Genomic DNA, 27315 nt, shown 5'->3' on the forward strand with positions numbered 1-27315 from the left:
ATTCTCTCTACTGTTTAGTAGTGCTCTGTTTCCTTTGGCAGTGGGGCCACCTCTCTAGTTTAATTACTCATTCCTGATGGACACCTCCTTGAGATCTTTATCACAATAATATTTACCAGCATGGAGTGCTCATGGATATCAGTTATAGCGGTCTTCACAGCATATTACCTGTTGAATTGTATGTTTAGTCTCACTGTGCTTTCCTCCCCATGTTGTATTGTGAAGGAAATGCTGGAAATTGCCTCCCACTGCTCTTGGACAAGCTTACGATCACACAGGTGGTATTGCCGTGGAGGTCTACCAAATAGGGATCAACTTGCCACGTAGCCCGAAACCGTGTCAGTAGCAAGGCTGGGCGGCATTCTCGGAACCCATCAGAATAAAAAGCAGAAAACACACCAAAGAAGGGTGAACACCGGCTTCTTATTGTTCCCCAATACTCTCAACGCAAGGCAGAAGCAGAATAAAGCCATCAATTGTCTCAAAAAACACACCAAAGACAGGTGTGCAATACTGGCATCCAAGCAGCAGCAACACTCGAGGCTAGCTCCTCATGGGTCCGCAATACTCCCAACTCAAGGCGGATCACTGTGGCAGTGCTTCTCTAGCATTCCCCTGGGGCCACATCTCCCTTTGGCAGAGAGAACTACAGGGCAGGGGAGAGCTGCGTACAGGCATGTTATGGGTTGCATCCGCCCGCCATCCCCGTAGATCCACAATTCCTTAAATTAGTATACCATGAGCTAATGAGATACAGGGTAAATAAAATGAGTTTGTCTCTCCAGCCATTCACCATATTTCATTTCAATAGAGCAAACATGCAGAGCATTATCACCAAATCAAATCCATCTGGTATGCCTCTTTCAACGTCCACCTAAATAGTGCCATGAAACCAATACACTCTAACACAAATTTGCAAATTTTTCCCTATATTGAAGGATCTGATTTAAAATAGCAATATTATCCAAGGAGAAGGGCACTAGAAGGTAGAAAAGGACTAAAATGAGTAGGGTCTCAGTCTTCACCTAGGGCCCTCTGATGCCACCCCAGTCAATACCTACCTAGGAATGGACTCTCTCTTGAATAATATTGCTTAATTACAATGTTTTCAAGTGAAAGCTGAAACACCAAAGTCTGTTTGCAAATTTTGGAATGTTAACCATTTGAAAATAATCCTCATTTTGATCAAAGGTACATATTGTAAACATACCTCCTCCAAAGCCCACGTTTTATTGACATAATATTTATTTACTCAAAAACAAAGAAATGGAAGACTTGAACCAATAAGCCACATTTGGATTACGATAAAGGCAGACTTCAGTCTTCACCGTTAACTTTGTGAAACAAAAAACAAACAGCATGGCTCATAATAGAGGTGAAGGACTCTCTTTGAATTGAGTACTGTACAAAACTGATATACCTAATTTCTAGTCTAAGTTTTAAGTAAAACATTTAAACTACAGTAGAACCTCATACATTGACTAAAGCATGTTCAAAATATGAAAATAACACAAAAGAATGGATAGCATTACTTTCAAAGTGCAATATTAATTCTGATAATTGTGCAATGGTCATTTACACCAAATATCTGACTGTAAATAAAAAGTGCACTATTTTACCCTGCTGACTCCAATCTGCCAAAAAAGAGGAGATCATCAATTCAAATATATCATCAGAGTTTTCAATGCCTCAACAACATTTATATTTTGCAAAGAATTCCTACCAAACTTCATTACACTCTTGAAATCATATACTTGGAAAGAATTCCTCGTGAGCAATAATAGGAGAGTGCTGTCCATTAAAACATGCTGCATTATTAACATTAGTAAACGCAGATTAATTTTAGTCTACCTCTCAGATACATATTTTCCAAAACAAGCAATATTTGAATAATTAATGAGAAACTTGTGCATTTACTAAATCGTAGTATATGCCTTGCTTTGCTAGTAATTCACTGTGGGTGCCTTGCTCCACAACTGAACCATGATGAATGACCGCTATGACATCAGCATTCTTTATAGTTGACAAGCGATGAGCTATCACAATGCAAGTTCTTCCCAGTCTGGCATCATCCAGCGCTTTCTGGACTACCTGCAAATAAAATAATGTCCAGTACATTATTTCACTGACTTAGCATTATTCCTTAAGATCAAAATACTCGGGCATTCCTATGCATTTTTCTTATATATACATTTTTAATATTTATTACCATGTTACATTTTGCATCTGAAATCCTTTATGTGCACTTAACATTCATTTAGTGTAGATTTGAAATACTGAGGATGAAATGTCGAGTGTCAGAATATCATGATCAGAATATTCATAAGTAAGTCTGTATAGATTTTCCAGACCTAGCTCCTCATATAGATAGCATAGTGATATATACATTTTCAAGGCATATAGTTGTAGAATTAAGAATAGTAAATCTAGACCTCCCTCTGAGCATTTACCTCCGCAATAGTTTGTTTTTTGGATATCTCCGTCACAGTGTTGTCCTTACTACAATTCAGAAATTTCAGCACTGAGATGAAAAAACAATACTAATAAGGGGCCGATTAGGATGGCGGTTTTTCCGCATCCTCCGGGCCGGCGGAAGTGTCCGCCGGCCTGGAGGATGCGGAAAAACCGCGGCGGAGACTCCAAAGACCCACCGCCAAATTAGGATGGCTGGTGGGTCTGGAATTCCGTCCGCCGCTTTTCCGCCGCGGTCGGCTTCCGACCGCGGCGGAAAAGCTATAACATGGCAGGCGGTGTCTATGAGACACCGTCCGCCATATTATGATGTTGGTGTAAATATGCTTTTCCACGGCGGCTTTTCCGCCATGGAAAAGCATACGGACATTCACTTTGGGGGCCCGTTGCAGGCCCCCTGGGTGAATGGGGGGTGGGGGGTGCACATGGGGGGTACCTATGGTACCCCCCTGCATTTGCGTACACAAAGCAGCAGGCACCGTGCGGTGCCTGCCGCTTTGTGCATGTAAATGCAACACATGCATTTTTAACATTGCGGCGGGTGCAGCTTGAAGCTGCACCCGCCGCAATGTTAAAAATAGAGGATGTGACCGCCACCCTGGCGGTCACATCCTAATTGCCATGGAGGGACCGCCGCTGCCCATGCGGACGGTCCCTCCTACTCAGGGGTGGCGGACGGACGCAAGTCCGTCCGCCATCCTAATCGGCCCCTAAGTCTCTTAAGTTTTGTTAAATGTCCAAGTGTGAAACCATATGATACTAGAGCCTAAGGCAGATAATGTACTTTATTACCCATCCATCACCATATTTGTAAATACTTATTAAGTTAAACTTAAATTGACTCTGTGTACTTAGGAAGCATTTGCAAATATAGAAAAAAATATTAAAATATGTCATGCAATAGTCACATGAGTGGAGAGTTATCCTCTGATGTGCAGTCGCTTACTCTTTACCTAACCTGTATTTCTGGGGCCATACCATGACATTCTGTACTGGCTCAACACAGACCTGAGTATCCGTTTTTGGGATTTGTAGTGGGTAAAATGTTTAACTGTCCCAAATTAATGCATGAAATATACAGGGGCGGGTCCTCCACAAAGGTGGAGGAGTATTGCCCCACTGCCTTTCAGCTCTGCAAAAAATGAAAAATAAAATGATAATAATCCGAGGTTATAATCATTTTATTTTTGTGTGCTGAGGCAGTTTCACAGGACGGGGCTGGGCAGCGCAGAGGGGAAGAGTGGCGGCACACTCTACATGCCGATGACTGTTTGCCGGCTGTTTTGGGTGGAGAACATGCCCATGCTCCCATTCCCAGACTGAGCGCTTAACGACTGCGCACAGACTTATCACAGTGCTGCATTGCAGCATTGTGATTGGCTTAGGGGAGCCGATGTGTGCTTCCTGCTCACACACCAGCCAGGAAGAGGACGGATACGACGGAGGAGAGGAGGCGGTAGGTAAGTTTTATTTTTTGTTTATCTTTTTAACACCCCCTTTCCTCCTCCCCGCCTCGCTGTTGATTCACAGGAGCAGCTGCTACTGGAAATATAGACAGCACAAGGCAGGAATAATGAGCAGGAATGGTCTCTATCTGTTTCCAATTGGTTCTCTCTAAAGTACATGCACTAACTGGAGCCGAATTCAGTGTTATATTTATACATTTTAATGAACTCCAATGCACTAAAGCAGGTGTTCGGCTCTGCGCCGGCTCAGCATTCCATAATAAGCCCAGCCCAGAGCCACACCTGAAGAACAACAGAAGTCATGGAGCTACTGATCATGCAGCTCGTAGCCCCAAGAGGGCCACAACACCAACAGCCACCACCCACAGGCTGGCCACCCCACCTCGACTCTCCCCCGACCACCACAGAGGCAGTGCAGACAAAGACAGCAGACCTTCAGAAAATGCACCAGCCTCACTGACTTAACACCAGAGGATGTCATTGCCCATTACAGGCTCCTAAGGACAACCATCCTCCCCATACTGACCATCATTGCCCACAGGCTGACGGTACCAATATAGCGGACAACCAACATCCCTCCACAGACAAAGCTGCTGGCTGTGCTGCACATGTTGGCCTCTGGGACCTTGCAACCAACAACTGCCTGAGTTGGAGGAGTCTCACACCAAGTTCCTCACACCTGTCTTGGATGCCATCATCAGCTTGGCACCCCAGTGCCTTCACTTCCCACACACTACGCCATAGCTGGATTCCCGCATGTGTTGGGGCAATCGACTGCACACATGGACTCTTCGTACCCCCTGCCGCCATTGCACACAATTAAGGCAACATGAGGCGTACACATTACATCAATGTGAAGTCAATAGTGGACCACCGGGGACTCTTTACCAATGTCTTCGCCAATTACCCAGGCAGTGTGCATGATTCCTTCATCTTCTGGCAGTCCATCATCAACCAGCGCTTTGAGGCTGGCACCTATGGGAATGCATTGCTCGTTGGAAAGTACGAAATGAACACACCACACACCACAACTCCACAATCATGCAACTCACAACTTTGGGAATGCACATGTTACAAACTCACATATAATATGCAAAACAACATGCCCATCTACCGGACATGACAGCACAACTTTCTGTGGTAACCTGGGCTAACCATGAACAAGAGGCCTCAATGGCATGGCACCTCAGCCACACAATAGCACAATGTGGGGAGAGGTGGGAACCAGGTATGTGCGAAGAAGGCAAGTGACCCATGAATGAGCATGTACACAATGTCAAGTGTGGCGTAGATGTGCTGGCCAGACTGCAGTATGCAGACCACAGACATGCCCAAGTCGACATATACTGCTGGTGTTTTGAGTGTAGTGAACAGCGGATGCAACCATGTTACCCCAGGCAGTGGGGAAGAGCGTGGAAATGTAGCCTCTTACGCCCCCCCCCTGTAAGAGTGAGCAGAGTGGGCTGGCCTGGCATACGCCAGGCCTGCATTGGGGTGTGAATTAAAAGCCTGTAGCTCTGGGCCTGATTGTATTCCGGAATAGCCAACGTGTCTACCAGGGTGGCACCTTCCAGCCCGCAATGAGGCCGACACCATGAGCGGCGGTTTCTGCGTTCATGTGCGCATGTTGCACCTCAGGCCGCCGGTCCCCAGACCCTTCTTGGCTGCCCCTGTGCAACCAGGCCACACCGCTCACCTGCCAACACCAGTGTTTGTCAAAGAGGGCCCATCAAGTGCCTGTTCAAGTTCCAAGCCCAAGGCACGCGACTTTGTCACCCTCCTCAGACCATCGCTGTCCTCCCCGAGACTGGCCCGCAGCACTCCTTTCTTGTTGATGTACTCCACCGGCATACACAGCGGTCACGTAGGTCACACATCTGGAACTGAGTCTTTTTATACAATGGCAGAGCACATATTTCATGGCAGGGTTTATATCACTATACTCCCTTCGATGTGGTGCCACCAACTCTGTGCATAGCATTCCTACCACACTTGTATGTGGGCCCTTGCTAGGAACTGCCTTCAGCCTACACTGCGTCAAGGCAGGACTCGGCAATGTCGCAGGCTGCATGCCCGCTCAACTCTGGTGCTTCTATCTCCGTCAACCACAAATCATCTCCACATGCCATTTCAACATCATGTGTTAGAGTTTTAGGAGGAGCTGGCTGAACAACGGTTGGCCCGCACGAGCGCTGCCTCCGGCCTACACTGATGTCAAATAGGTCACACAATTGAAACTGAGTCTTGATTTCTTAATGGCAGAGTTTATATCATTGCACAGGAATCATTGCAGACTGCAATCCCCCCCCCCAGCTCTGGTGCCACTGACTCTGTGCCCCGAAAGTCATGGATACTCTCTGGTTGAACTTTGACGGTGTCTGAGTCTATGGCCTGGGGGTTGTCTTCATCATCATATAGCTGGCACTGACTTGGTGGTAAAAAGGAGTCTGTAGCATTCTATTCCTCCATTTGCCTGTTTCTGCTTGCTTCTGCTCTCTGCATCATGCCCTGGAAGGATATCTTCCACTGTCCCCTGTAACACTCTGCGACATTCTCCTTGGACATCAACAAGGACCCGCTCAGCTCATTTGACCCTACCTCAGTGCACCGCAAGTCACCATCCCTTGGCTGTGTGCCTTTGCCGGCCGCAGTGCATCTGGGGCCACTAACTCAGTGCAGCTCAAGTCATGGACCCTTGCTGTTTGAACTTTGAACTTCAGATTGTCTGATCACTGTTGTAGTTGTTGCCAACACCAACCGATCCCTGAGGGGTGGCTTACACTACCCAATACTAAGCATGGGCGTAAAATTTGTTCAGCTCGCGGATTTTGTGGATTTTCCACAATTTCGCGATCCGCGAATCGCGCAAAATCGCGGTAAAATCCACGAATCAGTGAGCCGGACCAATTTTTCGCAGGAAGCACTTACAGGGTTAAAGCAGGTTCCCAAATTGAAGCTAATTGCTACAAAGAAATTAACTTCAACTTGGGCACCTGCTGTAACCCTGTAAGTGCTTCCTGAGCGGCGCCTCGTTGCCTACTTGCAACTATTCTCTGACCCTGCTCTGACCCTCGAAGCAGGGTCAGAGAATAGTTACAATTAGGCAACGAGGCTCCTGTCACTAAAATTAAACCTCAGCAGGAAGCACTTACAGATAACAGGTCCCCGAGTTGAAGCTCAAATTCAGTAACGCATTATAATCAGCCCAAGAATCTAGTGAGCATGGTCAATGCTAGGCAGGTGTGCTTTCTCCCCAGATCTACTGTCTACAATTAGCTTTAATCCCTGATGGGGGTCTAGGCATCCACGAGTTTCTCGGGCGCAATCCCCCTGTACTTCCAGTGACCAGGAGGCTGCTTTCTCCTCATCTGCTGCGCTGATCGGCCTCTGACCCTTAATAAACAAGAGGCATGTCAACTCGCACAGAAGCCCGGCCCCTGCCCACACACACTAGGCTATGCAACCTCTTCCGGCCCTTTCCCCCACTATGATGGACAGCTCACTCGAGGGACCTCGGCACCTATGGGTGCAGTGGCAAAGTTACAGACACAAGGGGTCACTGGAGACAACTCTTATGGGGCTTTACATGAAAAGCACAATACATTTACCCAACGAGGTAGCACTTGCTGCTTTTTCCTCATTTGCAGCTCTGATCGGCCTCTGACCGTTTATAAACGAGAGGCATGTGAACTCACACAGAAACTCGGCCCCAGCCCACACACACTAGGCTATGCAACCTCTTCCCGCCCATTCCCCCACTGTGATGGACAGCTCACTCGAGGGACCTCGGAGCCTATGGGCGCGGTGGCAAAGTTACAGACACACTGGGTCACTGGAGACAACTCTTCTGGGCCTTTACACAGCAGTGCAGAAAAAGCACTATACATTTACCCAACGAGGTAGCACTTACTGCTTTCTCCTCATTTGCTGCTCTGATCGGCCTCTGACCCTTTATAAACGAGAGGCATGTGAACTCGCACAGAAGCCCGGCCCCAGCCCACACACACTAGGCTATGCAACCTCTTCCCGCCCTTTCCCCCACTGTGATAGAAAGCTCACTCGAGGGACCTCGGCGCCTATGGGCGCGGTGGCAAAGTTACAGACACACGGGGTCACTGGAGACAACTCTTCTGGGCCTTTACACAGCAGTGCAGGAAAAGCACGATACATTTACCCAACGAGGTAGCACTTACTGCTTTCTCCTCATTTGCTGCTCTGATCGGCCTCTGACCCTTTATAAACGAGAGGCATGTGAACTCGCACAGAAGCCTGGCCCCAGCCCACACACACTAGGCTATGCAACCTCTTCCCGCCCTTTCTCCCACTGTGATGGACAGCTCACTCGAGGGACCTCGGCGCCTAGGGGCGCGGTGGAAAAGTTACAGACACACGGGGTCACTGGAGACAACTCTTCTGGGCCTTTACGCAGCTGTAGTGTGGGAAAAGCACAATACATTTACCCAACGAGGTAGCACTTACTGATTAGCCAGTAGAAAGTACTCAAGTTAAGTATGGTACAAATCGCAAAAAAATCTGCGATTTCGTGGGAAAATCTGCAAATTCGCGGATTTTTTGCGATTTCGTGCTAATTTGGGGACTGCTGATTCGCAAAATTCGCCCATACTTATCCAATACCCATCCAGTACAAGCATCACTGGACATGTGATCCTGGCAATAAAAGGTGCTGGACACACGTGCCCGTAGCCAGTTCCACAAGCTATCTCAGTGTGTCTGTGTGGTCATTATGTATGCATGAGGGCCCGTGCCCTACCACAGAACATTGTGCTGTGTACAGCGGATGCAACCATGTCACCTCAGGTAGTGGGGTAGAACTGGGACATGTAGCTGTGTCGTACCCCCCGTAAGTGTAAGCAGAGTGGACCAGCGTATGACAGTACAGCGTAGGGGTGTGGCTCCTCTACCTGGGGCTCTGGGCGGGCTTAGTAACTAATGAGTGTGTCTCTGTTGTTGTGTCTGCACCACCCGTCCCACAATGGACAATGTTGAAATGTAACATGCCCCCGGAGCGCGGGCTCGGCCGAAGGGGTAAATGAAGGAGCGAAAGCCCGCTCTGGGTCCAGGATCATACATGCCAACTGCTGTGAGTTCAGTCAGCCATGAACTCGACATCTGTGTCTGCCCTGTCCTTACCATAGGCCTACACACACGTGGCCAACCACCTTCATAGCACAGCATCACAGTGTCATTGTCAGGCTTGTGGACATGAGCAGACAGGCATGACAATGGTGGGTCATAGGTGTGCAAGTGATGCAACCATGCTGCGCACACTAGTGAATAGGGAGGGAGGAGCAGCAGTGAGGCTACGTATTCCAAATTGATGCGGCTCATTTGCTACAAGCAGTACATGTCAGACAGGAATCACTAAGTCACACATACCACACACCAATGTACCAGTGAGCCTGCCGACACATCATGCAGAACCAACTATTGACTCATGTCTACCTGCACTGTCACAGGTGATCAAGGATGTGCACTCTTCCCTTGGATGATAAAACCCCTCTGAGCCCCGAACACACAGGCTCAGAGGCAGAGCAATGCGGCACCAGAAACTCACCAGGGGCATTGTGGAACGCACATTTGGCGTGTTGAAGTCATGTTTCAGGTGCCTGGACATCACAGGTGGATGGCTCCTGTACAGCCCAGACATTGTGTGCAAGAGGATCATTGCATGTTTTGTGTTGCACAAAATATGTGTACGCACCAATGCCCCCTGGATACAAGTGCCAGATGCACCGGACGATGATGGGGAAGATGAGGCAGGTGGACCACACCCCACTGCAGGTGCTGTAGGAATAGCCTGTAGGAACACCATAATTGAGAGTTTCGTCACATGAGCACGTCATATTGTCACCGTCTTTAGTAATCATGGACTGTACAAAAGGAGCACAGGCACAGCATGTGCAGTAGGATCCATTCTAACTCACATTCCCTGAGTGCATGTCAACCCTTTGTACAGGGACAACACTCTGAGAAGTGTAAGTGCATGATGTAGTGCTAACAATCTCATCATTTAAAAATAGATGGTGGGTGTGTCACCTCTGTACGGAGGGGCTGTTTGGGTATCAGGTATTCGAAAGGCCATTTCTGTGTGTCAAGGACAGTACTGAATCCCACACATCAGCGTTTCACATGTGTCCCAAATGCTACTGGAAGTGGGGTGCGGATGTTGTCCATGAACCATTGGAGTTCGTCTGGGTCGATGTCCTGGATGTCGTCTCCATCATCACTGACATGATGTGGGGTCTGCTCTGCAGGAGATGTTGATTGTCCCTCTGCAATATGAAGGGGAGATGCAGGCTCACATGGTGTTCCATGTATGTTTACGTATTGTCAAATTTTACCCACAGACTGCATGACAATGTACATTGTGACATTTTGTGAGGTGATGCCTATTTGATGCAGGACAGTGGACATTTGTAGTACATCACAGATGTGAGGTTGTACTCGTACATTGTCTTCTAACAGTTTTTTTTCTCTGCTTTGATTGAGCATTTTCCCGCATGATGCATGGGACTTGCAGGCCTGCCGCTGCTTATCGCTGATTTTGTTATCACGGTTTGGGACATCGCCGCTTTTTTCGTGTTCATATTCCACATTTTTTAGGTGTCGCGTTAATTTTACCGCAGTCATTTGACCTGTTATCGTGTGACTATCACATGGTGTTGCACGGTTGAGAATACAACGTTAACACAGCATTATTTTCCCGCGATAGACTGTGATGTGCAAAGTTGTGTTAAAAAAATGTTATGATAGTTATCACACGTTCTTGAAAATATCCCCCATAGATCCTTTCTGCGCCTCTGCAGTGCAGAAGAGAGCATCATGATACTGTCCTAGCTTAATGAAAACTAGGACAGTATGTGAATATGAGCTCCTTTCAAACAGATCCAGTTCTTTTGTTTGTCTCACGAAAGGACCACTAACAAAAGCAGCCCAAGGCAGCCAGCTATCGTCCCAGGATGCCTGGTAATATGTATTTCCAGTGTCACAGTAAATACATAAACAACACTTCCACTAACTACAGTAACAGATTATTAATATATTTTCTTGTAGATTGAACTGCAAGTATCTAGCTTAAAAGCATTCACTGATCTCTGCTAATCGATTTGTGATGAATAAAGGTATTGCGTTCCTACCACATTTATTGAATTTTGAAATATCTTGCTTATACAATGTCTTGGTATGGTAATGCAGGTCATGAATAAACACAGCGTTTACCAAAATGAAATTCACTTTATACATCCTCCAGTACTTCTATGTGTTATTTTAGTGTACTGGCCAATTGCAACCGATTATGCTTTTATACGGTTTGGTGTATTTGGATGGAAAATGAGGGACCTTTCTTTCTCCCTATTCAAGTTCCCACAAACATGCAGGGGCATATTATCAAGACAGGCGATAAAACTTTCGCCGCTTTAGCGGCAGAAAATTGCCGCTAAAACGGCGATAATGGACTTGATAATATGTTCTACGGAATTCCAATTGAAGCCCATGTTAAATCTGAAGGACATCTAACAAGGGCTTCAATTGTTATTCCATAGAGGATATTACTAACCCTGTTATCACCATTTTAGCGGCAGTTTTCGCTAAAGCGGTGATAATTTTATCGCCTGGCTTGATAATATGCCCCACAGTTCCTTATTTTATACAGAATAGTTTGCGCTACATTTTCTAGCTCAGTCAAAACTGAGATCACGTTACTCCTCTGCCCAGTTCTGTATTTTATTTATTGAGGGGCTTTATAAAAGTGTTTAGATCTCAATGTCACACTTTGCTTAGCAGGCAATCCTTTAGCTGAATACAGCCGCTATATCTCAAATACCTTTTCGAGAAATTGCTTAAGAAGGATTGGCATTTTGTCTGTGATTTGGTTTGAAAACAGTGAAAATGAAGAATGCAATATAATTATGTTTTCTCTGTTTCCTCAATAGCTTAAATAACACATATGTACATAGCTCCATGCTGCTCTCCAGAAAATCTTTCACTATAAAAATATCACCACATACATACGCTAACATAAATACACACATACACCTGGCCTGTGAAATTGATATAGCAGCCAAATTAACATGAGTGATTTGCTGAACAGTTGATTTTTTTTTTTACTGGAAATTTTTAAATGAAATGCCAGAAAGCAACGTGCACATTTGAATAGGTTTTTCTCTACAACCATTGTAAAGCTCACAAAAGTTGCTACATTTAATGTTGGGAAAATCATCTCACAATATTATGTTTAGTGGGAATTATCTCTCAAAAATCGACGTTATCAAGAAATTGATCTCGAAAAAAGAAGCTGGAAGTTCTTCAAAACAGCGTTTTGCCTGGAGTTTTGCCCGCAGTAAAGGTTTTTAGGTAAGGAACCAAGGGGCATATTACCAACGTTAAGCGATATTTATCGCTAACAATGCTTAGCAACGAATTTTTTACCGCTAAACATCGTCAGAAATTATCGCAGATAAACCTTGCTATTATCAAGGTTTATCGCAAATGCGATAAAAAACGGCCGCAATGCATGAATATCGCTGAAAAGTCCGCGATATTCATGCATTACCGAGCTAATGCTCTTAGCCATGTTATCCACCTCCCATTGGATAACATGGCTAAGAACTGCTCAGGGCAGGTGTTAGTTTTTGGAGATATTTGCGCTTAGCGCGAATATCTCCAAAAGTTGGTAATAGGAGATAGCAATGTTAGCGACTGTTTCCAGTCGCTAACATCTTGGCACGCCCACTTTGCATGTCATTAGTGATAAATATCACTGACATGCAAAGTGGGGCCCAAGATGGTCGCTATCTCCTACTAGCGGTCGCTAACTGGTGTTAGCGACAGCTAGGTAATAGAGAGATAATTTTATCTCCGCTTTCTTGGCTTTTAAAGCCAAAAAAGCGGAGATAAACCCCCTTGATAATATGCCCCAAACTTCGCAAATTTTTGAAGTGAGAAGTTTGTCTTTTTTACAGTCATTTGATAATTTAGGAAAAGCATCGTCTTAATCCAATATAAACTGAGGGGCATATTATCAAGGGCTTTATCTCCGCTTTTTTTGGCTTTAAAAGCCAAGAAAGCGGAGATAAAATTATCTCCATATTACCAAGCTGTCGCTAACACCAGTTAGCGACAGCTAATAGGAGATAGTGACCATCTTGGGCCCCGCTTTGCATGTCAGTGATATTTATCACTAATGACATGCAAAGTGGGCGTGCCAAGATGTTAGCGACTGGAAACAGTCGCTAACATCGCTATCTCCTATTACCAACTTTTGGAGATATTCGCGCTAAGCGCGAATATCTCTAAAAGCTAACACCTGCCCTGAGCAGTTCTTAGCCATGTTATCCAATGGGAGGTGGATAACATGGCTAAGAGCATTTGCTCGATAATGCATGAATATCGCTGGCTTTTCAGCGATATTCATGCATTGCGGCCGTTTTTTATCGCATTTGCGATAAACCTTGCTAATAGCAAGGTTTATCTGCGATAAAAATCGCCAATTTGCGGCGATAATTTTTGTCTCTAAATAAGTTAGAGACAAAAATTATCTCTATTGGTTGGTAATATGCCCCTGAATTTTAGAAACATTGGGGTATATTACCAACAACTAGCGATAATTTTTGTCTCTAACTTGTTTGGAGACAAAAATTATCGCCGCACATCGGCGATTTTTATCGCAGATAAACCTTGCTATTAGCAAGGTTTATCGCAAATGCGATAAAAAACGGCCGCAATGCATGAATATCGCTGAAAAGTCAGCGATATTCATGCATTATCGAGCAAATGCTCTTAGCCATGTTATCCACCTCCCATTGGATAACATGGTGAAGAACTGCTCAGGGCAGGTGTTAGCTTTTGGAGATATTTGCGCTTAGCACGAATATCTCCAAAAGTTGGTAATAGGAGATAGCGATGTTAGCGACTGTTTCCAGTCGCTAACATCTTGGCACGCCCACTTTGCATGTCATTAGTGATAAATATCACTGACATGCAAAGCGGGGCCCAAGATGGTCGCTATCTCCTATTAGCTGTCACTAACTGGTGTTAGCGACAGCTTGGTAATAGGGAGATAATTTTATCTCCGCTTTCTTGGCTTTTAAAGCCAAAAAAGCGGAGATAAACCCCTTGATAATATACCCCATTGTCATTAATTATGATAGCAATTCAAGCATTTACATTTCGTACAATAGTGGATACAATTTCATTTTTCAAACCTTTTCACTCTCTGTGTCGAGGGCAGAGGTAGCTTCGTCAAGAAGCAGCACTTTGGGCTTTCGGACAAGAGCTCGAGCAATTGCAATTCTTTGCTTCTGTCCTCCTGAGAGCTGGGCTCCTTTATCTCCAACTCGAGTGTTGTATTTCTACATTTTGATAAAAACGAAATAAAAACATATTTAACTCAAAGTGATAGAGTTTCTTTACTTAGAAGTTGAAACGACTACCCATGTATTGAACCAAACGAAATTATTTATTGCCCAACTGAAAACTAAGGGCTTGATCACGAGTTTGGCTGGTGGGTTACTCAATCACAAACGTGACAGATTTCCCGTCCGCCATATTATGAGTTCCATTATATAAAAAAAAATATAGTTGAACTCGTAATCCAGTGGACGGGATATCTGTCACATTTGATATGGAGTAACCCATTCGCCAAACCCGTAATCAGGCCCTACGTATCAAACGCTGTCACAATCAGAAATACAACACTTCCCAATATTCATTTTTCTGCCAAAATCAGATCTGAAATGATTAAAGGGTTCTAAAAAAGATGTGGGCTGAGTGTTTCTCAGCAGAGAACAGACATGAAAGCTTACATCCCCTAATTTCCTATATAATTAAAAAGCATCACATTAAAATGTAATTGTTATATCGATTTGTGGGTCAGTGGGCCCTTATTACTCACAGAGGCTCCCTTGAACCCATCCAGATAGCATAGGTTTTATCTTCCCAAGCCCCATTTTCAAAGGTTCACCATAAAAATCTACCTGGCATGAAAAAAATGAAAACATAATTGTTCAATCGAATAAGGAATGTGTGGTGTCTTGTACGCTCTTTCTTTCTCCCTTGACCAGTGATGTAAAACCTGAAAAGTTATGAGGTGCCTGGTCAAGGGATGCCAGAGAGGGACAGTTGAGAGCAGTTGAAGGTGTTTACACAATAAATCCTCTTTCTGGATATACCTGCTTAGCGTGGTTCATTATAGGATCTTCCCACAATTTGGTGAAAAAATGGATGGGATGCCATTGTGGGTATGTGTGCTCTATGCCATAAAATGCTTCACTTGAGATTGGAGGAATTTGGGGGCATATTACCAACAACTAGCGATAATTTTTGTCTCTAACTTGTTTAGAGACAAAAATTATCGCCGCACATCGGCGATTTTTATCGCAGATAAACCTTGCTATTAGCAAGGTTTATCGCAAATGCGATAAAAAACGGCCGCAATGCATGAATATCGCTGAAAAGTCAGCGATATTCATGCATTATCGAGCAAATGCTCTTAGCCATGTTATCCACCTCCCATTGGATAACATGGTGAAGAACTGCTCAGGGCAGGTGTTAGCTTTTGGAGATATTCGCGCTTAGCGCGAATATCTCCAAAAGTTGGTAATAGGAGATAGCAATGTTAGCGACTGTTTCCAGTCGCTAACATCTTGGCACGCCCACTTTGCATGTCATTAGTGATAAATATCACCGACATGCAAAGCGGGGCCCAAGATGGTCGCTATCTCCTATTAGCTGTCACTAACTGGTGTTAGCGACAGCTTGGTAATAGGGAGATAATTTTATCACCGCTTTCTTGGCTTTTAAAGCCAAAAAAGCGGAGATAAACCCCCTTGATAATATGCCCCTTGGAGAGCTCCTGGGAAGGAGATTGCAGTGTAAACCGTGACGATAATTTGGAGAGAAAGCCAACCCTGTATTGTGAGGGATTTGGATGCAACACAGGGCGGATGCTAACTACAAAGTTGGATAAGGCGACCTCTTTTCTTGAATGCTGTACACGTTTGGGGACAGTTTCCATTTGGAGCACACCTGAAAGCTGTGAACTGTGCGCATGCAGCAGACACAGTTAGCTGGGGTGCTCATCTCAATAAAACAATATGACAGGTTCGAGTGTTTGGGGCTGTCTCAGTGCTGGATCTGACGAGCATTGGATACATTGAGCAGGTTTGTGGTCACGTCAAAGAAAAAAAGAGAGGAGACATTGCCTTATGCGCAAAGACGTGTTTGACGCACCTGTGTACATTGCTGAAAACAAGTGGGCATATTACCAACAACTAGCGATAATTTTTGTCTCTAACTTGTTTAGAGACAAAAATTATCGCCGCACATCGGCGATTTTTATCGCAGATAAACCTTGCTATTAGCAAGGTTTATCGCAAATGCGATAAAAAACGGCCGCAATGCATGAATATCGCTGAAAAGTCAGCGATATTCATGCATTATCGAGCAAATGCTCTTAGCCATGTTATCCACCTCCCATTGGATAACATGGTGAAGAACTGCTCAGGGCAGGTGTTAGCTTTTGGAGATATTCGCGCTTAGCGCGAATATCTCCAAAAGTTGGTAATAGGAGATAGCGATGTTAGCGACTGTTTTCAGTCGCTAACATCTTGGCACGCCCACTTTGCATGTCATTAGTGATAAATATCATTGACATGCAAAGCGGGGCCCAAGATGGTCGCTATCTCCTATTAGCTGTCACTAACTGGTGTTAGCGACAGCTTGGTAATAGGGAGATAATTTTATCTCCGCTTTCTTGGCTTTTAAAGCCAAAAAAGCGGAGATAAACCCCCTTGATAATATGCCCCAAGGTTAGCAGAAGTGCTAACCTAAAAGGAAGCACTTCGCCAAGCCCTTGGTACCGTACTTGGAAGGGAAACAGGCTTTTTCGGATGTGCTCAGACCGGTGTGTTGTGTCTGTTTAATTAGAAGGGGCATAGAGTATGTCTTTTCACGAGGTGTTTTCAGTAGGAAATTCCAGGAAGGTGGAGTCTGCAAAAACTACCACAAATAATGTTCAATGGCATGATGGCAAGCATACAGTGTATGTATTTGGTGATGGGAACACCAATAAATCAATACTGACCTTTTCAAGCCTGTTTCTTTAAAATTTACAGTGACGGGCACGTCTTTCCACAGATTTTACACTATCCTTTTGAATTTCACTGACATTTATGGGTTTGGATAGATAACGTATAAATGTGTTGTATATTGAATTAAAGTTTTAACAATGTCAAAGTTGAAAGATTATTTAACAGTATCACAGTTGCATTTGCTGTTGATATTCATAATTTGTTTTGAGTTCAGAGTTTACCGTTCACACTGGAGGGAGGAATGCAAAATATTACAGATCCTCCATTTTTATTTTCACGATCTGGGTGGAGTGGGAGAAAGGTTTTTGAAAACTATGCTAAGGTATGTGGTCCTAATATGGGTTTAGAAAGGAAAGTGGGTTTGTTATTGTAATATTTAGGGGCAGAGTGTCACGGGATATTAGATAATTTACCAGAGCTGGAGATGGGTGTGGGAAAAGGTCTAAATGAGTATGATATGTGTTTGGAAAAATTAGAGTTACATTTTTTGCCCAGAATATCTACAATTCTAGAGAGATATCATTTTCAGAAACTAAGGCAAGAAAAAAGTCAGACTGTGGAAGAATATGTCACTGTGTTACGTACACTGGATGCTACCTTCAAATTTGGGGATTTGTCAGAAGAAATGATTAGGGATCAATTTTTATTGTGTGGCAACTCTGGTAAAATCTGTGAGGAGATTGCCTTAAAGATGGACCAGATTTACATGAGATACAAGTTGTTGCCAAGAGAGTAGGGCATATAATGAAATGTGTCTCAAAATTAAAAAAAGAATAACATAAAAATATCTGAAAAAGAAGCAGTCATACTTAGATAGTTAAAAACAAAATAAGCAAGAGAAAATGGAAGGAAAACTAAAGGCTTTCAAAGGACAATGTTTTAGGTGTGGTCAGTTTAGTCAAATGGTGAATACGAAACTTTGTCCTGCTGTCACTGCCTGCTGCAACAAATGTGGTAAAATCAACACTTTGCTTAGAAGTGGAGGTGTTGAAAATAAAAACGTACAAGAAGTGTAAGATGTATTTTGTGATGAGATAATTGTCAAGGGAAACCTGGAGGGAAACCAGAAGAGTGGGTCAACATCAGAGGAAGAAAAGTACAAGTGATGTTCAATTCATGTTCCAAACTGTCCATTATTTCTAAAAATGTTTATCAAAATCTATTTCAAAACATGGTGGATTTGAAAGAAATGGATGCAAAATCAGGTGGAAATGGAGGAAAGCCCATCAATATGTTAGGTTATTTTGTGACTATGATAACTCTATCTAATAAGAGTATTGTAGGAAAAATGTATGTAGCAGAACAAGAGGATGAAATAGTAAACTGGCCACACTATAAGGATTTGTGAGTTTTCCTAGATCCCAATGCTGTTCCACATATGCAGATAAGGCAAATGGTAAGGTTGCAAATTAATTGTGTAGACTAATACCCAGAGGTATCTAGTAAACTGTTAGGATGTCTAAAAAACTATACACATCACATTACATTAAGGAAAGAAGCTAAACCTGTGACAGCTAGAGTCTGAAGATTTCCTTTATTTTTGAAACAACAAGTACACAAGGAATTTGACAAGCTACGTGGGACTGGTGTTATCACTCCCGTGGAGGCAATGGAGTGGTTATCTCCAATAGTAGTGTCCCAGAAAGGTAATGGGGAAATCAGAAAGTGTGTTGATCTGTGTGCACTAAAGAAAGAAAAAGAAGTGGTGGTGGATAAATTCCCATTACCTGATATCAATTAAATGTTGGCACCATTGGAAGGGGCAACTCTATTCACAACATTAGACCTGATTGCGGCCCATCACAAGGTCAAACTACATCAATACTCTCAGGACTATACTGCATTTATAACTCTTGTGGGTGAGTTAAAATGTTTGAGAATGCCATTTGGGGTTTTAAGAGCGGCATCTGTTTTTCAGGGGGTCATGTTTAAACTTCTTAGAGATGTTCCGAGAACACTGTATTTACAAGATGATGCATTGATTTATGGATCAGATCAAGGTGAACATGATGACAGAGTAAGAATGGTTTTAAATATTTTAAGAAACAATGGTTTGACGTTGAGATCAAATAAGTTTTGTTTTGGCAAGGAAGACAATTCATTCTTGGGTCATCGAATTAATGCACAAGGTGTTTTTCCTAAAAAGGAACTAGTTGATATCTTTGTAAATATAGAAAGGCATAAAAGTACAGAAGACGTTCTTCATTTCTTGGAATGATTGAGTATTATGCACATTTCATTGAGAACTTGACTTAAAAAACCAACTGGATAACGGAAAAGAAAAAAAAGAGAAGTGAATTTTCTTGGACCCAAGAGTGTGGGTAAGAATTTAGGTTGGCGAAAGAAAATTTTAAAGAGGCTCCTAGTCTAAAAGCGTTTATACCTATGATTGAATGCAGTATAATAACAGATGCTACCCAATACGGTCTAGGAGTAGTGCAAGTCCAGGAAGTGAATGATGAGGAGAGGACAATCTCATTTGCGTTGAGGTGTCTGAAGGAAACTGAGTTGAATTATAGTATAATTGAAAAGGAGGCACTGTCAAGTTGGCAATCAAAACATTTAAATGTTACCTGCGGGGAAGTCAATTTATTGTTAAAATTGATCACAAGCCATTTGCTGGGATTTTCAGCACAAAGGGGCTTGAGAATGTTTCAGTATTAATACTCAAGTGGGTTATTTCCTTTCAAGAATTTAAATTCACTATATATTATTTACCAGAGAGCCACAACAAAACAGCTCATTGCCTCTCACATTTGTTTTCTCTGGAGGCCGAGGTTCCTAAGATGAATTGCATATTGATGAAGAATGGATGGGAGTGTGCCTGATTACAGAAGATCTAATAGGAGAACAGGAGTGGAAAAGTGAAGGCAATAAAGATGTTATCTTGTGAGGCTTTGTGTCTTGGCCAGAAATGGAGAGTGAATGTGGATACCTTTTCTGAGGAATGGAGGTCATACATGTTGATCAGGGACAAATTGTCTGTTTAGGATGATCTGCTGTTCAGGGGGTCCAGGCTAGTGTACCAACAACACTCCAGAAAAGATTGTTGAGTTAGCTCATGTTGAACACATGGGTGTGTAAAGACAAAAGAGAGAATCAGACAGGACTTGTAATGACCTGGTCTCCCCTTCGGCTTGGTCTACGGCTGAGGTACCGACGGACAGAGCGGGGCCTCATTTACCGAGCAGTTGCCGGGTGAGGTGAGGCATACTCCCACACAAAGCTGGGAAATAAAACTGTACCTGTACCAACTTGGAAATATATACACATTGGTGCACGCCAGGTTCTGGTAGGGTGGGTGATAACCACTAATGTACAAGTTTTTGCATTTGAACAACCTTTTTGATTTTTTACACTATTATTGTATCACTTATTGCAGTAGCGTACTATCCTTTAGGTCCTGACGAAAGCCGGGCATTGTTACCTACATGGTTGAAACATGTTGACCTTTCTCCTATCGTTATAAGATAGTTATATTTTCAAACTATCAGGCTTTGCTTTTAATCTTGACACTAGGACAATCTTCATTAAACATAATTTTTGTCCTGGTAGCCATTTTTAAATCTTCACATTCACTTTGCACAGCACACTATCAACATCAATTTTGAGATCACACTTGGCTGGGCCAACCACTGGTTCTTAATCTAGTGCAGTACAGTCCCCCGAACTAGGGTTGAACTGCACAGATTTATTGTGACCAGCTCCCAGATGACGATGCTCCGCCAGCGTGATGGGCTGATGGAATCTTCATTTCTCGACCAAGTGCGACTTAATTTGTGATTGCTTGATGTCCTTTTTCTACCTGGGTATCTGATTGGTTTATACATTTTGACCGGTAGTCTCCTCTGCTGTTTTTTCATAAATAATTTGGGGATCGGAGATTACAGGGTCGGTAAAAATTCTCCCCAGGACCCCTTATTGTAAAATTGTGTTCTTGAGTGAATATGGATACCTTTTCTGAGGAATGGAGGTCATACATGTTGATCAGGGACAAATTGTCTGTTTAGGATGATCTGCTGTTCAGGGAGTCCAGGCTAGTGTACCAACAACACTCCAGAAAAGATGGTTGAGTTAGCTCATGTTGAACACATTGGTGTGTAAAGACAAAAGAGAGAATCAGACAGGACTTGTAATGACCTGGTCTCGATTTACAAGTGGAAAGGGTGATAAGAGACTGTTCAGAATGTGTTGGCAAAGACAAGGTTCTGAAACCCAGAGTGGCACTGACCATCCTATATCAAATTGTTATGGTTTTAATTAACTAAACAATAAAGTTTAAATAAAAAATGTATATACTGACCATCATAGGCAAACAAGCGGTAGCACCTTGGCAAGATGTGGCATTAAATTTGGAGTACCCAATACACTTTTGTTGTTAGTGCTGGTAGATCTGTACTCAAAGTGGCTGGTTGTACAGGCAGTGAATGAAATTTTCACTCATAGTATAACAACATTTGTAAATACAGTCTTTGAAAGTGAAGGTTTGCCAGGATCAATTCTTACCGACAATGGTGTACAGTTGTGTTCACCACAAATGGAGGAATTTTTAAGGAAGTTGGAAATCAAACATAAGAGGTGCATCGATGTAGCATCTGGAAATGAATGGTGTTATGGAAAGATTCAATCAAACCATTAAAGAAATGCTACATTGGCCGGAGTGGCTAGCATGTGTTGGAAAAAAGCCTTGTGCGATGGGATGGTAGCATATTGGTTATCACCAAATCCACCTACTAGGAAAACATCTTTAGACTGTTTAGAGGATGGACTACCAACAGTCAATTTGTTCCTTCTTGGGTGAGTTGGAGGAAGGGATGGGGTGATCAGAGTCATGAATCCTGGAAGCAGGTGTTTTGGGATAAAAGGAAAGGTAGAGAGTGTGTGAAACAAAGATGGAGTTTGGTGATTGGGACAAGATAAGTACTCCGTCAGGAGAATTGCCATTTTCCAAATTCTATGCACCCTTGAGAGTTGTTACATTGTTCAACAATGTGGTTAAAACAGAGATGGTTGAATTTGGAATCTAAAAGGGTTTGCCAAGCTACCTGGAAAAAAGAGGTGGTACGTAAGAATCAATCTAAAGATGAAGTGGCACCTCAGGATGGAACGATGGGAAATGAAGTTTGGTGATCATGTTGGGTCAGAAGTTTACCTAAATATTTAAGGGATCTTGTTTAAAATGTATTTAAACTTGCTGGTCTTTCAAGAATGTTCTGGTTGTTTAATCTCAGTGATTATTTTATTGTATTCTTATGTTCATTAGTTTCTAAAACAATATTTAGACTTTTATCTTTTGGAAGTACATTTTGGACTTAAGTGCGATCAAAAATATATATTTTATTATGTGTTTACGGGGAAGATGTGTGGTGTCTTGTGTGCTCTTTGCTTGAGGCGTCTGGTCAAGGTATTCTAGAGACTGACAGGTGGGAGCAGTTAGAGGTGTTGGCTGGGGCATTTACACAATAAATTCTCTCTCTGGATATGCTTGCTCAGTGGGGTTATTTATAGGACCTTGACACGTAAACCTCAGCTGACGCCCTCAATCTTCCATAAATGCCCCAATTTCTAGATCTGTCTCTAAAGGCGCAACCTATCACTTTCTCTGGCTCAAGATGTCATGAATGGGGTATACCCTGTCAGTGTCAACTAGTTTACCTTAATTGGTGATTGAGACTCTAATCACAGTAAAAGTGTCAGAAAGGGATGTAAGTTGGCACATTTGATATTAAACAAAACATATTAAATAATACAATGAGTGTGCATCTATGAATCGCACAATCATCAAGGAAAGATTAGGGTGTCTTCTGAAGGTTTAAAATAGGTCCAAATGTCATTTTAAACATGTTTAATCAGATTACTGTACCTTTAACTCTATTCTATGATTAAGGTATGTACTATCACTGCATTACATATGTACATATTATCAGATCACTGTGTGAAATGGCCCTTTTTGCAGGAAATGGCCCTTTTTGCAGGGTCGCCCCCATACTTTGTGCCTTCTCCCTCCACCTTTAGCTGAAAACATTTTTGTTGACCAGTGCTAAAGTGCATGGGATCTCTCCTCCAAACATAGAATTATTGGCTCATACCAAATTGACATAGTTAATGTATTTATTAGTTCCTAGTAAAGTGCCCAGGGCCTGTACATAAATGCTACTAGGGGGCCTGCAACACTAATTGTGCCTCCCACTTAAGTATCCCTTCAAACATGTCTCAGGCCTGCCAATGCAGAGACTGTGTGTGCAGTTTAAACTTCCATTTTGACCTGACAAAATAAACCTTTTGCCAGGCTCAAACCTCCCTTTTTAATACATATGAATTACTCCTAAGGTAAGCCCTGTATAGCCCAGAGGGCAGGGTGCAATGTATTTAAAAAGCAGGACATGTACCTTTATGTTTTACATGTCTTGGTAGTGAAGTACAACTCTACATTCATTTTTCACTACTGTAGGGCCTATATCTCCCATAGGATAAATGTTATAAGTGTAATTCTAAATGGGCAGATCTAACTGGATCAAGTTAGGTATCTCTAACTCAAATTATAGTGAAATCGGATTTTAAATTACAAATCTGAAACGGCCACTTTTAGAAAGTTGTGATTTTTTTGCCTTAGCCGCTTGGTCCCTGCAGCCTGTCTCTGGTCACATGACTGCCTCCTAGACAGCCACACATGGTGGGAGCTAAGGAGGGACTGAATGGGCCATCCAAGACAGGATGTGAGAGAGGAGCTGGACCCAGCCTTACTTACAACTGAATAGGCTCTGTCCTTACACCACACAAAGGCTTGCCTCTAGAAGTTTCTCCCCACTGCAGAGGCACAACAGGGTATAAAAGAAGGACCTCAGACACCACCACTTCAGTACACTTCTGGATCTTTGCATACTTTCCCAGAAAGAAGGTCTGCAGTGCTGCTGAAGAACTACCACCCTGCCGGACTGCACTCTACTGTACTGCTGTTTTGCTGTGCTGATCTGATTCCTGCTGCCCTCATGCCTAAGTGAGAAAGTGTTGTGACTTGATTGACGCCACGCCAAGTGACTGGCCTCCTGATCTGAAGCCTCAGGGACATAACAGGCTTCTAACCCCTGCACGTGGACTCTGCCATCTGTGAGTCTACCCTGCCAAGTGGTGCTACCCCAGTCCTGGGCCCTTGGTGATTGTCAAACAAACTGACCCATCTTCTCTGCTGAGTGATGCATCCCTGAGCAGAACCAATGCATCTGCTCGGCTGAGAGGCACATCCCTGGGAAGAACTGATGAATTGCTGCAGCTGCGTGGCTTGGACCTATTACAAATGACTTGCATCTCTGCCACAACCCCCATCTTACGATCAACGCATTACATTCGGAACCACCAGTGCACCACACTTTCCCCAGCATAGTTTCTCGCATTTCTCGTTAATGGCAGCCTAGATTACGACACCAAGAATCTGCACTGTTGCTTCATCCTCATCAGAATTGATGGATCGCCTCACTGAGCATTACATCTCCAACCCCAAACTTCACATCGCAAAGCCCCATTGATGGAATCCTCAGTGTCAATGCAACAGGACCTTGCACTGTATCTCGGAACCAACACATCACCTCGGCTGGCAACGTATTTTAAATGAGGATCCATCCAAAGCTCTGCAGCCAGGATTTAAAATACTTTGTTCAACAAGCCTAACAGGGTCCCTCTAGCTGGCTCATGCTCGATCACGGTCAGTCAGCCTAAACTTGTGACTTAACCACGGTTCGGCGTGACCAGATATCCCTAATAGTGCCTTGTGCTTTTTGGCTTTATTTCTCACTATAAAATTAAAAATCAATGCCTCCAGTTCTACTAGTTGGATTGCTGTCATGTTGGTCTTGGTTTATTTACAACATTCAGATCTATTCTTCTAACTTGGTGTGGGTTTTTGTTTTGGGTGTTTGAACTGTTTCAAGTGTTGAACAAATTCTTTAACCCCTTCGGGGCTAATGACGAGATGGGCTCGTCATGGCGCTTACCTGTTGTGCGCTGATGACAAGGCCAGCTCGTCATCAGCCCCACCCTCGGGGGAAGCGCTGGCACTCTCCCCGAGGGTCTCCGATCTTCGTTGTTTTGCTGGGGGCGGCAGCGGAAGAGCTTCCGCTGCCGCCCCCGCCCCCCCCCCCCCATGGGAATCCCTGATGACGTCAGCGCGCACAGCGCGCGCTGACATCATCAGGGATTCCCAGCGCTCGGGAAGCCATTTGCTTCCTGCGCGTCTGGGGAAAAGGTAGGTTTCGAGTGTCTGGCGGGGGTTTGGGGCAGCGAAGAGGCATCAGGGGAGAGGAAAGAGATTTTCCTCTCCCCTGATGTCTTTTTGCAGGGCATTTCTGCCTCACGATCGCGCACAGCGTCGCGAATGTGCGGTGGAAATGCCCCCACTAGCACCAGGGATGTAATTTTAGATTACAGGAAGCGACCCCTTGGGCAAGGGTCGCTTCCAGGCGGGCTCTGATAATGTTTTCGTTTTTCTGCCCCCCCTGGGGGAAAATCGGCCTGTTTTTTTGGCCGTTTTGCCCCCAGGGGGGGGGGCAGAAATTCCCCACTAGCACCAGGGTTGTTTTTTGGAGCCAAGATGGCGGCCATATTTTTTGTTTACGTTTTTCTGTCCCCCTTGGGGGCAAATCGGCCCGTTTTTTTTGCCGTTTTGCCCCCAGGGGGGACAGAAAATGCCCACTAGCACCAGGGATTTTGTTTTTAGCTTTTAGGAAGCGACCCCTTGGGCAAGGGTCGCTTCCAGGTGGCCTCACACTTAACATTTTGTCTTTCTGCCCCCCATTGGGAGCAAATCGGCCTGTTTTTCGGCCGTTTTGCCCCCAGGGGGGGCAGAAATTTCCCACTAGCACCAGGGATTTTTGTTGGGGCAATGTGTTTGTTTTGGGAAGCGACCCCTTGGGTAAAGGTCGCTTCCAGGTGGCCATCATTGTGTTTTTGTTTTTCTGTCCACCCTGGGGGCAAATCGGCCCTTTTTTTGCCGTTTTGCCCCCAGGGGGGGGCAGAAAATGCCCACTAGCACCAGGGATTTTAAATTTAGTTTTTAGGAAGCGACCCCTTGGGCAAGGAGTAGTGCTTGGCTGGCGGTGTGTGTGGAGTGGTGCTTAGCTTGCAGTGTGCGTGGAGTGGTGTTTGGCTGGCGGTGTGTGTGGAGTGGCGCTTGGCTGGATGGTGTGCGTGCAGTGGTACTTGGCTGTCTGTGCACGGAGTGCTGCTTTGCTGGCGGTGTGTGCGGAGTGGTGCTTGGCTGGATGGTGTGCGTGGAGTGGTACTTGGTTGTCTGTACACGGAGTGGTGTTTGGCTGGTGGTGTGTGTGGAGTGGTGTTTGGCTGGCGGTGTGTGTGGAGTGGTACTTGGCTGGATGGTGTGCGTGGAGCGGTGCTTGGCTGGCGGTGAGTGGCGCTTGGCTTGCGGTGTGCGTGGAGTGGTGCTTGGCTGGCGGTGTGTGTGGAGTGGTACTTGGCTGTCGGTGTGCGCTGAGTGGTGTTTGGCTGGCGGTGTGCGTGGAGGGGTACTTGGCTATCTATGCACGGAGTGGTGCTTGGCTGGCGGTGTGTGTGGAGTGGCGCTTGGCTGGTGGTGTGTGTGGAGTGGTGCTTGGCTGTCTGTGCACGGAGTGGTGCTTGGCTGGTGGTGTTTGTGGAGTGGCGCTTGTCTGGTGGTGTGCGTGGAGTGCTACTTTGCTGTCTGTGCACGGAGTGGTGCTTGGCTGGCGGTGTGTGTGGAGTGGCGCTTGGCTGGCGGTGTGCGTGGAGTGCTACTTTGCTGTCTGTGCACGGAGTGCTGCTTGGCTGGCGGTGTGTGTGGAGTGGCGCTTGGCTGGTGGTGTGCGTGGAGTGGTACTTGGTTGTCTGTGCACGGAGTGGTGTTTGGCTGGTGGTGTGTGTAGAGTGGTGTTTGGCTGGCGGTGTGTGTGGAGTGGTACTTGGCTGGCTGGTGTGCGTGGAGCGGTGCTTGGCTGGCGGTGAGTGGCGCTTGGCTTGCGGTGTGCGTGGAGTGGTGCTTGGCTGACGGTGTGTGTGGAGTGGTACTTGGCTGTTGGTGAGCGCTGAGTGGTGTTTGGCTGGCGGTGTGCGTGGAAGGGTACTTGGCTATCTATGCACGGAGTGGTGCTTGGCTGGCGGTGTGTGTGGAGTGGCGCTTGGCTGGTGGTGTGTGTGGAGTGGTACTTGGCTGTCTGTGCACGGAGTGGTGCTTGGCTGGTGGTGTTTGTGGAGTGGCGCTTGGCTGGTGGTGTGCGTGGAGTGCTACTTTGCTGTCCGTG

At 44.7% G+C, this 27315-nt stretch overlaps 1 protein-coding gene across 8 annotated transcripts in view; it reads right to left on the reverse strand.

Annotated features, from left to right (window-relative positions):
- Positions 1 to 1215: 1215 nt before the first annotated feature.
- LOC144784710 (ATP-dependent translocase ABCB1-like) overlaps positions 1216 to 27315 on the reverse strand; it is a 1064270-nt gene continuing 1038170 nt past the window's right edge. For all 8 annotated transcript variants that reach the window (XM_078663665.1, XM_078663668.1, XM_078663666.1 and 5 more), the window contains 2 exons: positions 14162 to 14308; positions 1216 to 2091 (listed from right to left, as the gene is read on the reverse strand). In XM_078663665.1, the coding sequence (XP_078519791.1) occupies positions 1894 to 2091; positions 14162 to 14308 (345 nt within the window). In that variant the 3' untranslated portion in view covers positions 1216 to 1893. The remainder of the gene's footprint in view (positions 2092 to 14161; positions 14309 to 27315) is intronic.

The sequence above is a fragment of the Lissotriton helveticus genome, chromosome 10 (assembly GCF_964261635.1).
Source record: "Lissotriton helveticus chromosome 10, aLisHel1.1, whole genome shotgun sequence".
Taxonomy (NCBI): domain Eukaryota; kingdom Metazoa; phylum Chordata; class Amphibia; order Caudata; family Salamandridae; genus Lissotriton; species Lissotriton helveticus.